This window comes from Episyrphus balteatus, chromosome 2 (genome assembly GCF_945859705.1).
Source record: "Episyrphus balteatus chromosome 2, idEpiBalt1.1, whole genome shotgun sequence".
Classification (NCBI taxonomy): Eukaryota; Metazoa; Arthropoda; class Insecta; order Diptera; family Syrphidae; genus Episyrphus; species Episyrphus balteatus.
Window position 1 is genome coordinate 87,393,816 of NC_079135.1, and position 12,625 is coordinate 87,406,440.

General features: G+C 35.1%; 1 protein-coding gene across 1 annotated transcript in view; it reads right to left on the minus strand.

Moving 5' to 3' along the window:
- Positions 1 to 1,077: 1,077 nt before the first annotated feature.
- The window catches only part of LOC129909283 (autophagy protein 5), a 63,731-nt gene continuing 52,183 nt past the window's right edge, over positions 1,078 to 12,625 (minus strand). Inside the window, exon 7 of the mRNA XM_055986357.1 lies at positions 1,078 to 1,433. Coding sequence (XP_055842332.1) covers positions 1,315 to 1,433 — 119 coding nt within the window. The 3' untranslated portion in view covers positions 1,078 to 1,314. The remainder of the gene's footprint in view (positions 1,434 to 12,625) is intronic.

A 12,625-nucleotide genomic window follows, 5' to 3' on the forward strand; every position in this document is an offset into this window, starting at 1 on the left:
TTTGTATGCGAATATTTAGCCACCAATCCCGGGATTGGAGAGCTATAATCCCGGGATTTTCGGGATCCAAAAATGGGCCGGGATACCCTGATCCCGAATCCCGGGATTGCAATCTCTAGCCATGACCCACACAAGTGAGCCAATAGTCAATTATGGACTTTTGACCCTGCACCTTAAAGAGTAGGTACGAAGGAAAAAAATTATTTCATTCTCATTTCTGGTTAAATGAACTAAAAATAAACATGGTTAAAAAACATTTAAATTCCACAAGGCGGCTCGCTCCTGAACTTATTTCAACATTGTTATGAGTATTTATGATACAAAAATGTATAATAAATGATGGTTTGGTATATCTCTTGGGAATAAAACATTAATTTACCAAAAAAAAAATCGTTCTAAATTTTCCACCGGATGTACACTTAATGTTTGTTTAACTAACACTCTCCGAGGCGTTATTGGCTATTCCATTCACGGTTATGGTGTCACACCTTTATGCTGACACACCGCTTTGCTCTTTGCTATGTGCACTTGTGCATTGAAAAACGATTGCTGTGGCGCATAATTTTTCTTTAATTTTCTTCTTTTTTTTTTTTTAATGTTGTAGATATTTGAGTTTAGTAACAACAACAACAGAAAATGAAAAACCTATAGATATGGTTAATATCTGTTTCCAATGAAGGTGCAGCTGCAATCGGAGCTTCTGTTTCCTTCCGTTTTTTTGTTTGTTTTTCTATAATGGGTATCAGAACATTAAGTTTTTCCAAGAATCTGATAAATACTCTTGTATAACAAATAAAAAAAATGTATTGAATAGAATATGATCATTACATGTCCACTAAATGTCCATTCAACAAAAAAATCCAAGTCGTGTTACTTTGTTTAATTTGCTTCTTAATTTCACTGTACTATCCTATTCAATAAATTGAACAAATCTCTTAAAATTCAAATAAATAGAATTGGTCTCAATATGCAGCCCTCTGGTATCCCATTTTTATTATTTTAATTTATCCATAAAAATCTTTCGACAAAAGGTCCTTAAAAAAAAACCATAATTTTAGAAATTGAGATTTTTTACTGTTTATTTATATACTTTTTTGTTTGACGTAAAATATGACAATGTTTTAAATATTATATTATTACATTATTATAGAAATACAGTTGTGCTGACAACAAAGCTGAATATATTAATAAATTTAATGCAATAAAGGAAACACAAATAATAATGAGTATAAGAAGCATCCCAGATCAAATTCATGATAAGAATTTAAAAAAAAAAATAAGTCATTGCCAATGCGCAGGTTACAAACAACAACGTTAGGCATTTTCATAGTTTATGAAAAGATGAAGGAAGTTGTCAGGATAACTCAGGTGTTCGGACATCCATTGTAAAGGTGTATCGACGTGAATATCGATGCCATGAGTGCGAATACCAACTGAAAAAAAAAAAAAAATAGAAAAAATTTACACTTTGGAAAAGTACTATACCATAAATCTTATATTAAAAAATAAATAAATACAAGCCACAGTGAAAAACTACAATAATACATAATATATTTTTGTATTTGATATTCTGGAAAAGTTTTGATTTATATCAAACGTTCAATACGTTAAGGAATTTATACAGTAGCCACTTTGCTGGTAAGGAAATAGAGAACAATAAATTTTCTTTTCTCTTTTGTCAAGGAAAAACTATAGATACACTCAATGCATTGGTGCGACTGGGAAACACGTACAAATATTATTGTTGAAAACTGTCCGCTTATAGGTATTTATTGTGAAGAGTAGGGTGTTATTATTCGAGGGGTCTTGAATAATTATAAAAATTCTTTATAATTTTTTACATTTTGTTCTTTTTGGATTGAAACAGTAGTCAATTTGAAATTTATTCTAGATTGGAATAAAACTAAAAGGTGTGTAGAAATTTGATTGGGAGATTGGGATATCACTTCAAGTGTAACGAGTGAAGGCGTCTACTAGTAGACCAAGTGAATTTGTTTTCAATAAATCAAATGATATGAAGTTAGGTTATGTGTATTGATAAAGTATGCGTTTTGTGGGTACCATTCAAATACACATGTAGGTACCTTGATTTCAAGTTTGAATCATAAATTTGATTTGGTCCTGAATTTTGATAGGGACAAAACTCCATTATTAGGTTCATAGTATGAAGATAAAATTTATAACTTAAAAATTTAAATTAGACGAATTTTTCGACAGGTTGAAGTTGAAACGTTTAATGGTTTTACAACGCCTGATTTACAATGTTGCGAGACGGCGGGAGCGAGCCGAGATTTTTTCTTGGCCATTTAAATCGTAAGCCATGCGGTAATGTTACTATTTGTTTTGGTTAATTGTTTGTTTTTGACAGGATATATAGAAGAAGAATGAAAAAAAGGAAATTATTTGGCCAACCATCGAAAACTGGATATCATTTTTACTTTTGCAACGCTCTCGTTTCGCAATATTGTGAATCAGGCATTGGTGTATAGTATAGGTACAATACATATTCTTCTTCTGAACATTTCTGATTGTTCTCGATTGAAGATACTTGAATTGAAAAAAAAAAAAAATGAGGTCGGCACTAGGAACACTTAGGAAGAATTTAGAATAATCATAAGGTTTATAGATTTTTAGAATTTAGAGATGCCAACATTTCGAAAACTAGAGTCAACAAAACAAACAAAAAAAACTCTTACTGTAAAATTTGTGAGAACCTCAGAAAATTACTTTATTAAGTTTTAAAAAACGAAACATGCGTCAAATTTCGATTTATAGTTTAATTAATACATAAATTAAATAAAAATGCAAAATATTCTTCAGTCTGGATTATTTTTTTAACCATTTCGAACCCAGCGTTGTTCTCATGTAACATATTTGTAAAAAATTCGTACCTATTCCATTTAATAATTTTTAGGTTTCGATGGCTTAATTGAAAGATAATAATGCCTAGTTACTGGATTATTACAAAAAATTAGTCGAATATTATACTTTAATTTTTTTTACCGAAAAAGGGACAAATTCACATTTTTGTTTTGCAAAAAATTTTTTTTATATATAATGTCATAATTTTGAAAAAATAAATAAAAATAAGTTAATCCAGAAAGTGTTTTGTTTTTTTGCCTAGAAAAAAAAAGCATACATTATTATTTTTGTAAAATCAATTTAATTTTTAATCATTATTATTGTTCCATAAAAAGTAATTTTTTCAGTTATGCGTTTTATTTGGTGGTCATAGGCAGTGCATGTTACGTACATGTAACATAAGAGTAACACATTAGTTTTGCTATTAATAATTTTGGAAAATAACTTTTTGCTATTCATATTTCTTAGTTGTGATGTTTTTGACACGATAATACTGAAAGAACATTTTTTAATATTGATTTTCATAGCTTGGGTTCGAAAGGTTTAAGCGGTAGTAATGACCTGTAGCTTAAACATACTGTTACGAAAAAGAAGAATTCTGTTTCTAAAAACAATTATAATCAAACAAATCTTGATTTCTGGACAGCAACCACGTTGTTTAGAAATGTCACCATGACAAGTTGTCAAATGAATTTAATGTAAGAAAGAGAGGTAAAGACAGAGACGACTAGCGTTTAAAGGGGAAATTGTGTGTGGAGAGTTTCGAAACAAATAAAAGGAGGCTGCGACAGGGATGACCTTCTTCTTGATCTTCAACCTCTTTTAAGGCAGACAGCGTAAGAAAATCATCTCATCTAACCAACAAAATTAACCTCTCGGGAACCAGAAATTCTTTTCAATAAAATTATCATCTTTCGAGATTATTTTCTTTTTATGATTTTTTTGTCAGACACATCTTTAAGGTTCTGCTCCTCTAGCCACTAATTCCACTTTATTTTTTCTTGGCAACGTCGAGATTTTGTAACACTGGTGTCAGGTGTGGGGTCATATTGATCAGAGCTAAGGATAGTTCTTACCAAAATGGACGCAGAACAATTGAAAGCACAGTTTGACTCTATAATCCAACTTATGAAAGATAACACCCTTAAAGAGCGCTCTTTTTGGGATGGCAAGTTGTCAGAATGGAAAGAGGAACTGAACCGGCGACAAGAAGCAACAGATGAACGAGTCGTTGCATTGGAAAAAACGTTCAGTAGAACATTTGATCCAACGGAAGTGCAACATTCGTCACCCCATTCCGAAGATGGAGCAGCTGGTGCAGCAGTCACGCAACAGCTACCAGCAAATCAAGTAGACGGGGGTAGACAAAAACAGAAGGAGCTACCAGAGCCTCGTATGGTTTTCCAACCAAGCGAAGTTTTCGAAACACCCCATCGGACTGTGGATGAAATTGCGAATCAACCAAAACGAACCAAAGCAAGTCAGCTTTATGGTGGCTCTCAGCCACGCTTCTTGAATTTTAGTGTCTTGCAACCATTTGATGGCCAAAACTCTTGGGTTGATTATGAGCGGCAGTTCTGCATAACAGCTACTTTCTACGGTTGGGGCGAGGAGGAAAAAGCATACGCATTAGCAATGCAGCTGCGAGGTGAAGCCCTGACAGTACTAAGCGCACTCCCAAGCGGAAAACCAGTTAGTTTCGAAGCGCTTACCAAACTCTTACGGCAACGTTTTAGTCTCGATACTCATACAAGTTTTTCTCTCCTCCGAAACCGTGTGCAAAAACCAAAAGAAACACTAGCCGAGTTTGCCGTCCAGCTGCAACGTCTCTCCGTAGCTGCATTCCCAGGTTGTGCCGAAAAAGTGGTAGGGGAAATTGTATTGAGCCAATTCGTTGATGGAATTCGTGACGAACAGGTCCAGAATTTCGTCGCTATTGGACGTCCTCAAAGTTTGCAGGATGCTCTAGGAATTGCTCTGGATGTCACTACTCGCCTCGAGCGCCGTGGTCACAAACATGTTTTTATGACAATCCCCGATCAGAGTAAGAGAGACGACCAGAAACAAACAGCTAACGAAAACCCTAAAGATATCCGATTTTCTTATACGTATTCGGAAAACTAGATACCACTGGCAATGTAGAGCGGAAGCCAGTGGTGAAAGAAATCACCGCTCCCTCATTAAATAATTCATCTTTTGTTTCTCCCACAGAATCCCCACTAGAAACCGTGACCACGGAAGAAAATAAATCCAGCTTTGTTGGCGTCGTCGGCGAGGCCAGCATCAATTTATTCGCTTATATCGAAGGCAAAAAATGCTGCATGATCATTGACTCAGGTGCAAACATATCAGTAATTTCTGAAAACTATTTGCCTGAGAATGCAAAAATTGGTGGCTCTCCTCTTCGTATATCAGGTATATCCGGAGGTATGATCGTTTCAAAAGGCACAGTTGAACTGAAATTTGTAATTAACCACCAAGAGCACCAACACAACTTTGCCGTGGTGACAACGAATACGCCAAGCATTTTAGGACTAGATTTCTTAGTTAAAAATGAATGTTTCATAGACTTTGAAGAGATGTGTTTGGAAATTCGAGGCAGGAAACATCCGTTGCACCTTCCGTGTGGAGCTCCGAACAGTTTACTTCTCACAAGGGCATCACATCTCTTGCCAGCACGAACAGAAACGTTAATAAAAGTTCAGCATCCAACCGCTTTCGAAGGCGAATTTGCATCGGTCGAGTATTCTAAAAATTGTGATTTGCCTGATGGTGTCTTGTTGGGCAGAGGGTTATTGGAACCAATTGACGATGAAATTTTTATTCGATTGGTCAATACTTCTTCAAAAGACATCACCATTCCACGAAATAAAATAGTCGGTAAGATGGAAAAAGCTGAGATTTGTGAGATCCCCCTAAATGAGGATAAGAACAGCTTAACTACAATTGATGACCTGGTGACATGCTCAAAACATCTTCTCACAGAGAAACAAGAACGAGAATTCAGAAATTTACTTCAAAAATATTCTTCTGTATTTTCAGTGGGACCAGCAGACTTCGGACGGACAAATTTGACACAGCATACCATCAGTACTGGCGATGCGAAACCAATTAAGCTACCGCCAAGGCGTTTGCCGATAGCTAAGCGAAAAGAAATGGACGAACTCGTCAAAGACATGCTGGAAAGAGGTGTAATCGAACCTTCAAACAGCCCTTGGGCAGCCCCAGTAGTTTTGGTGCGAAAAAAAGATGGGTCCACCAGGTTTTGCGTGGACTACAGGCGCTTAAACGAAGTCACAAAGAAGGACTCATATCCGTTGCCCTTGATGGAAGACCTGCTTACATCCGTTGGAGGATCATCTTGGTTTTCCACTATGGATCTGCAAAGCGGTTATTGGCAGGTAGAGATGAACGCCGAAGACAAGGAAAAAACAGCATTTACCAGCGGCACCGGCCTATGGCAATTCCTTGTCATGCCATTCGGGTTAAGCAACGCTGGTGCTACCTTCGAAAGGCTAATGGACCGCGTATTGAAGGGCTTTCCTGTGTATTTAGATGACATCATTTGCCATTCAAATGGATTTGAAGAACATCTAGCTAAGCTTGAAGACATTTTTATAAGATTAAAGGATGCTAACCTTAAGCTCAGTCCAAGTAAGTGCCATTTTTTTAAGAAAAGCGTTAAGTTCTTAGGTCATATAGTGTCCGAATCAGGGTTGAGAACGGATCCTGACAAAGTGGAAGCTGTTCTACAGTGGCCAATCCCAAAAACTAAAAGGCAAGTCAAAAGTTTTCTTGGTCTCTGTTCCTATTACAGAAAATTCATCGGAGGCTTCTCGACTGTCGCAAAGCCATTATTCGAGCTAACTGAAGATAGACGTCGTTTTGAATGGAGCCCTACTTGTGACGAAGCTTTGAAGAAACTAAAAACAACTCTTACTTCTGCCCCCATATTAGGCTTCCCGATTGAAGCAGGAACTTTCGTCCTGGATACGGATGCTTCAAACGTCGGAGTAGGTGCAGTATTGAGCCAAAAACAGGGTGAGTCGGAAGTAGTTCTAGAATATTTCAGCAAGACGCTAAACCGAAATGAACGTAATTACTGCGTCACTCGGAGGGAGCTCCTGGCAGTAATTCTAGCTTCAAAAAGATTCCATCATTATTTATTCGGAAGGCGTTTCTTATTGCGGACGGACCATGCTTCACTTAGATGGCTATACAACTTCAAAACACCAGAAGGGCAGATGGCTAGATGGATCGAAATACTCCAGCAGTATGACTTCGGGATCCTCCACCGACCTGGAGCTAAACATGGCAATGCCGATAGCCTTTCCAGAAGACCCTGTGGCAGTTGTAAGGTGTGCTCTCGTGCAGAAGAAAAGGAAAAACTAAACGCCGAAATTCTTGCTCTTCAGGCAGTACCGTTGACGATGGAAGAAAGGCAGCGAAAAGATTCTACATTAGCAAAGGTAAGAACGTGGTTAGAAACAGGTAATCGTCCATCGAAGCAAAGCATTGTCGGAGAAAACTCAACCGTCAAAGCATACTGGAGTTTGTTCAGGCAACTTAAACTTGTTAACGACGTCATTTCGAAGGTCTTCAAAGGAGATTTGGGAAGAGACAGTTTCCTAGAAGTCGTCCCCAAAAGTTTTGTTCCAGACGTACTGGCGTCCCTACACAACAGTCCCTGCGGGGGCCATTTTGGACATAAAAAGACACTGGGTAAGGTTAAAAGCAGATATTTTTGGATAGGTCGCACCACAGATGTCAAAGTCTGGTGTCTAAGCTGTCACCAATGTACCGCTCGAAAAGGCCCTTCCACCAGGACTCGTGGCAGACTTCAACCTAGCATCACAGGTGCTCCCTTCGAAAGGATTGCTGTGGATGTTCTGGGCCCTTTACCACGTACAACGAATGGAAACCGATTCATCATAGTAGTAATGGACTATTTTACGAAATGGCCCGAATGCTTCGCTGTGCCTTGTCAAACTGCAGAGGTAGTTATTAGTAAATTAATCGACGAAGTCTTTTGCAGGTTCGGGCTACCTTATTTCATCCACTCTGACCAAGGTCGCAATTTCGAGGCGGAAATCTTTAGATGTGCAATGGAAGTCTTGGGTGTCGAAAAAACAAGAACTACACCTTTAAGGCCCCAGTCAGATGGGATGGTTGAGAGGTTTAATCGGACGCTCCTCGATTACTTAGCCAAGTTCACCTGTAGACAACAAACTGAGTGGGACAAACATCTACAACCGGCACTTCTGGCTTATCGCACGGCAGAGCACGAGTCGACAAACTTCTCTCCAGCCCTAGTAATGTTCGGTCGCGAGCTCAAATTACCCATCGACTTATTACGAAGCACCCCACCGGAGGAAGCAATAACAATTCCCGAGTATGTATCAGAAGTTCGAAGGAGGTTTCAGAATGTCCATCAAGTTGTCCAAGCCAACCTACAATTAACAGCAGACTCAATGAAATCCAGGTATGATTTAAAATCGAAACCTTTATCTTTTGCAGCTGAAGAAAAAGTGTGGTTCTACAACCCGAAACGACGAGTCGGTTTTTGCCCTAAACTTCAATGCGACTGGGAGGGACCGGTGGAGGTTGTGAAGTGTCTTTCGGATCTAGTCTACCAGATACGAATTCCTGGAACTCGCAAGCTGAAGGTGGTGCATTTGAATCGTCTGGCGCGGTATGTGGAGCCTACTATGACTCAGTTGGAACTTTGAGTCTTGAAGAGGGGGCTATGTTACGAAAAAGAAGAATTCTGTTTCTAAAAACAATTATAATCAAACAAATCTTGATTTCTGGACAGCAACCACGTTGTTTAGAAATGTCACCATGACAAGTTGTCAAATGAATTTAATGTAAGAAAGAGAGGTAAAGACAGAGATTCAAACTTGAAAAAACTCTTACTGTAAAATTTGTGAGAACCTCAGAAAATTACTTTATTAAGTTTTAAAAAACGAAACATGCGTCAAATTTCGATTTATAGTTTAATTAATACATAAATTAAATAAAAATGCAAAATATTCTTCAGTCTGGATTATTTTTTTAACCATTTCGAACCCAGCGTTGTTCTCATGTAACATATTTGTAAAAAATTCGTACCTATTCCATTTAATAATTTTTAGGTTTCGATGGCTTAATTGAAAGATAATAATGCCTAGTTACTGGATTATTACAAAAAATTAGTCGAATATTATACTTTAATTTTTTTTACCGAAAAAGGGACAAATTCACATTTTTGTTTTGCAAAAAATTTTTTTTATATATAATGTCATAATTTTGAAAAAAAAAATAAAAATAAGTTAATCCAGAAAGTGTTTTGTTTTTTTGCCTAGAAAAAAAAGCATACATTATTATTTTTGTAAAATCAATTTAATTTTTAATCATTATTATTGTTCCATAAAAAGTAATTTTTTCAGTTATGCGATTTATTTGGTGGTCATAGGCAGTGCATGTTACGTACATGTAACATAAGAGTAACACATTAGTTTTGCTATTAATAATTTTGGAAAATAACTTTTTGCTATTCATATTTCTTAGTTGTGATGTTTTTGACACGATAATACTGAAAGAACATTTTTTAATATTGATTTTCATAGCTTGGGTTCGAAAGGTTTAAGCGGTAGTAATGACCTGTAGCTTAAACATACTAAAAGTGGCGAAACCAAGCCGGTAAGCTTTAGGCTGGAGGGAATTTTTCCCTTTTTTTGTATTTCGTTGATATTTTTAAACTAAGTGAATTACGAAAAGATCATATTGCACAAATTTAGGTTAGGTTAGGCTGTAGTGGTTGTCAGGCAAAGTACCCGACACACTTAGACCCTTATGGATCCATTGTGATACCACGAAAGACTAGCAAGTTAGAAAATCCTTAGGCGAAAACGTTCCCCAAATTTGAATCCCATTAAATTTCCCTCAACAAAATCTGAATCAATTTGCGAAATCGTCCTAGAAATTCTTTGCCAACGGGTACAAAGGTGTTAAGTCATAAATGATAGTTTGTCAGAAAATGCGATTGAAGTTGAGCTAATGTATGAAAATCGATGCATTTTTGAGTATTGATCGTCTTATTTGTATAGGAAAGAGTTGCTCTAAATTTATGTTTTTGATACCAAATAAAAGAGCAAAAAGAGCTTATTCTTGATTCATCAAAACCCGAAAAGTGCAATTTTGTGACTTAACCCCTTTGTACCCGGGGGCAAAGAATTGTCCGGTTTAGACTGCAACACTATTGAAGTACAATAGGAGTCGGAGAGTGTTTATACACTGCTGACAAACATTTGGACGGATTAAACACTTTGCGATGTCGTTTATTTTCGCAAATCTCCATAGGCATTTTTTTTTTATTTTAAGTTGTTTTTTTCCTCAGTGCTGTATTTCAAAAACTATCCTTTTGAATGTATGACATACTTAGACAAAAAAAAGATTTTTTTAGAGAAAAAATGGGTTGAGTTCGATATCCCGCTTTTTATATTCCCGTTTTTTTAAAATCCCGCTTTTAAAAGTCCGTTTTTCATTATCCCGCTTTTTATAATCCCGCTTTTTAAAATCCCGATTTTTATAATCCCGTTTTTTATTATCCCGATTTTGCAAGCAAAACTAGTTGTTTTATTTTAAAAAGTCGCGCGATTTTTTAAAATAAAACAACTAGTTTTGCTTGCAAAATCGGGATACTAAAACAAACTAATATTTACTTTAAAGTTTCAGAAGAACAATCAAATCGTGATAATCCCATAGATTAATAATAACATAAAATGATCACAACACCTTAAATTAAGTACACACTACATAATCAAAAGAAATTTCATTTAAATATATTTCAACTTATATTTGGATGCATTTCAACAATTTTGATATTTAAATAAATGAAATTTCTTTTACTTGTGAACTCAATTTAAGGCTTTAATCATTTTATATTTTTATAAAAGAAATACCGTTTTCATAATGTGTTGAAGGTACATATTGTGTGGGTAAAAAATCAGTTTTACTAATTTTTCGTATAATTCTCATGATTTTTTATTTGGATTTTCGGGATTTGACGGGATTTTTAAATGCGGGATTTCAGAAAACGGGATTTAAAAAAGCGGTATTTTAGAAAACGGGATTTTGAAACTTTTTTTTCGGGGTTTTCGAAAAACGGGATTTTAAAAAGCGGGATTCCGATACGCTCCCAGAAAAAATAACAAAAACTGAAAAAACGGGAAAAACCATTCTTTTTTAACTTTTGACGAAAAACTTATGTTAAAACATATGCATTTTTGGGTATAAAGTGCCAAACATCAATTTCTTCAAGTTTAAAACTCAAAATTTCGTTTTTGACTTCTTAAAGAGCCAAAAAATCGTTAAAAATGGTTAACTCAACTTAAATTCAAATCTGGCAATGGAAAAGGGTTTTTGATCGAATTTATTTTAATGAGGAAATTAGTCTTGACTTATTTAGCACTGAATAAGATAGTTGCCCCTAATGTTACTACCTACATCCCCATAATTTTCTGAGGGGCTTTATTCAATCGATTACGTCTAAAAACAACTAAACTTGGTAATTTAAAAACAATCTTAGATCTTAAACCAGAACAATTTGACTACCCTGAGAATAATTTTGTCTTGAAAAGTACTTTATAATTTGAAATCGCATAGTTATTTATGAAGAATTTTTTGGTCTTAAAATAAACAATCTGGCGCAATTTCCTTTGGCGTAATTTCCGGTAGCAATTTTTTTTAAAACAACAATTATCTCTTGAATTTATGTTTATGCTTCACAAATAAAGAAAAAAAAACTCAAATTTTCTTTTTAAATTTCTGAAATTTCATTTCTTTAAAAGTAGTGAATTGAAATTAAATTGAACAAAAAAATTATGGTTAAAGAATCATAATAATTTAATTTAATGTCTAAAAAAAACAAAAAATTATCAACCACACAGTCATCATATTCAACATGAAAATTTTCTATGTATGCATTTTGTATGATGGCTATTTTAAGGGTATATATTTTTAAAACATCACACATCCTCCATCATTTAAAAAAATGATTTCTTTTAAATTTATTTTCCACTAACTTGGCGGCCGGCGCCAACTTTTCAGTGACTCATTTTCGGTTTTTAAAAATAGATGAATATCTATAATTCTTGTGTTTCGTGTTTCTCGTATGGTGGCGACTCAACGTCTCGAGTAGTTTGCATTGGAAAATTTTCGTGTCCCATGATTTAGTGATATTTTTAAATTTTAAAGCAAAACTGTACTGTTTTATGATCTTTTTTGAATAAATTTAAAATGTTTTAGCTAAAAGCCATCAAAAAGATTTAGAAATAATTTTTTGAGATTTTCCTAAGATAATATTTTACTGAAATTTGTAAAACCTTTTCATACAATTCTCAAAAACTTAATCACGAAAAGATTTTAGTTGGGACTATTGCGGTTGTAGAAGTCTTACAAAAAAGAAGATTCAAGTAATGTAATAATTGGAAAAGGTCTTAAAGTGAGCAGTCATCCCAATGACTAACTGATAATCCATTTGTTAGAATATTTAGTGTGTACCGTTTACAATTCTTAGAATCATTTGATGCAAAGATAATCTAAGAATTCCCGGTTCGGTGGCGATAGCAAGAATTCTTTTTTTTTAAGTTATTTATTTTTCAAGTAGAATCAACTCAACGCAATTTATTATTATCTGTCATTCTGTGTGGCGCTATGTATTGTACAATGTCTGTATCTAATCTAACAAACAGTCAACGCCTCTTGAGTTATTGTGTGCTGT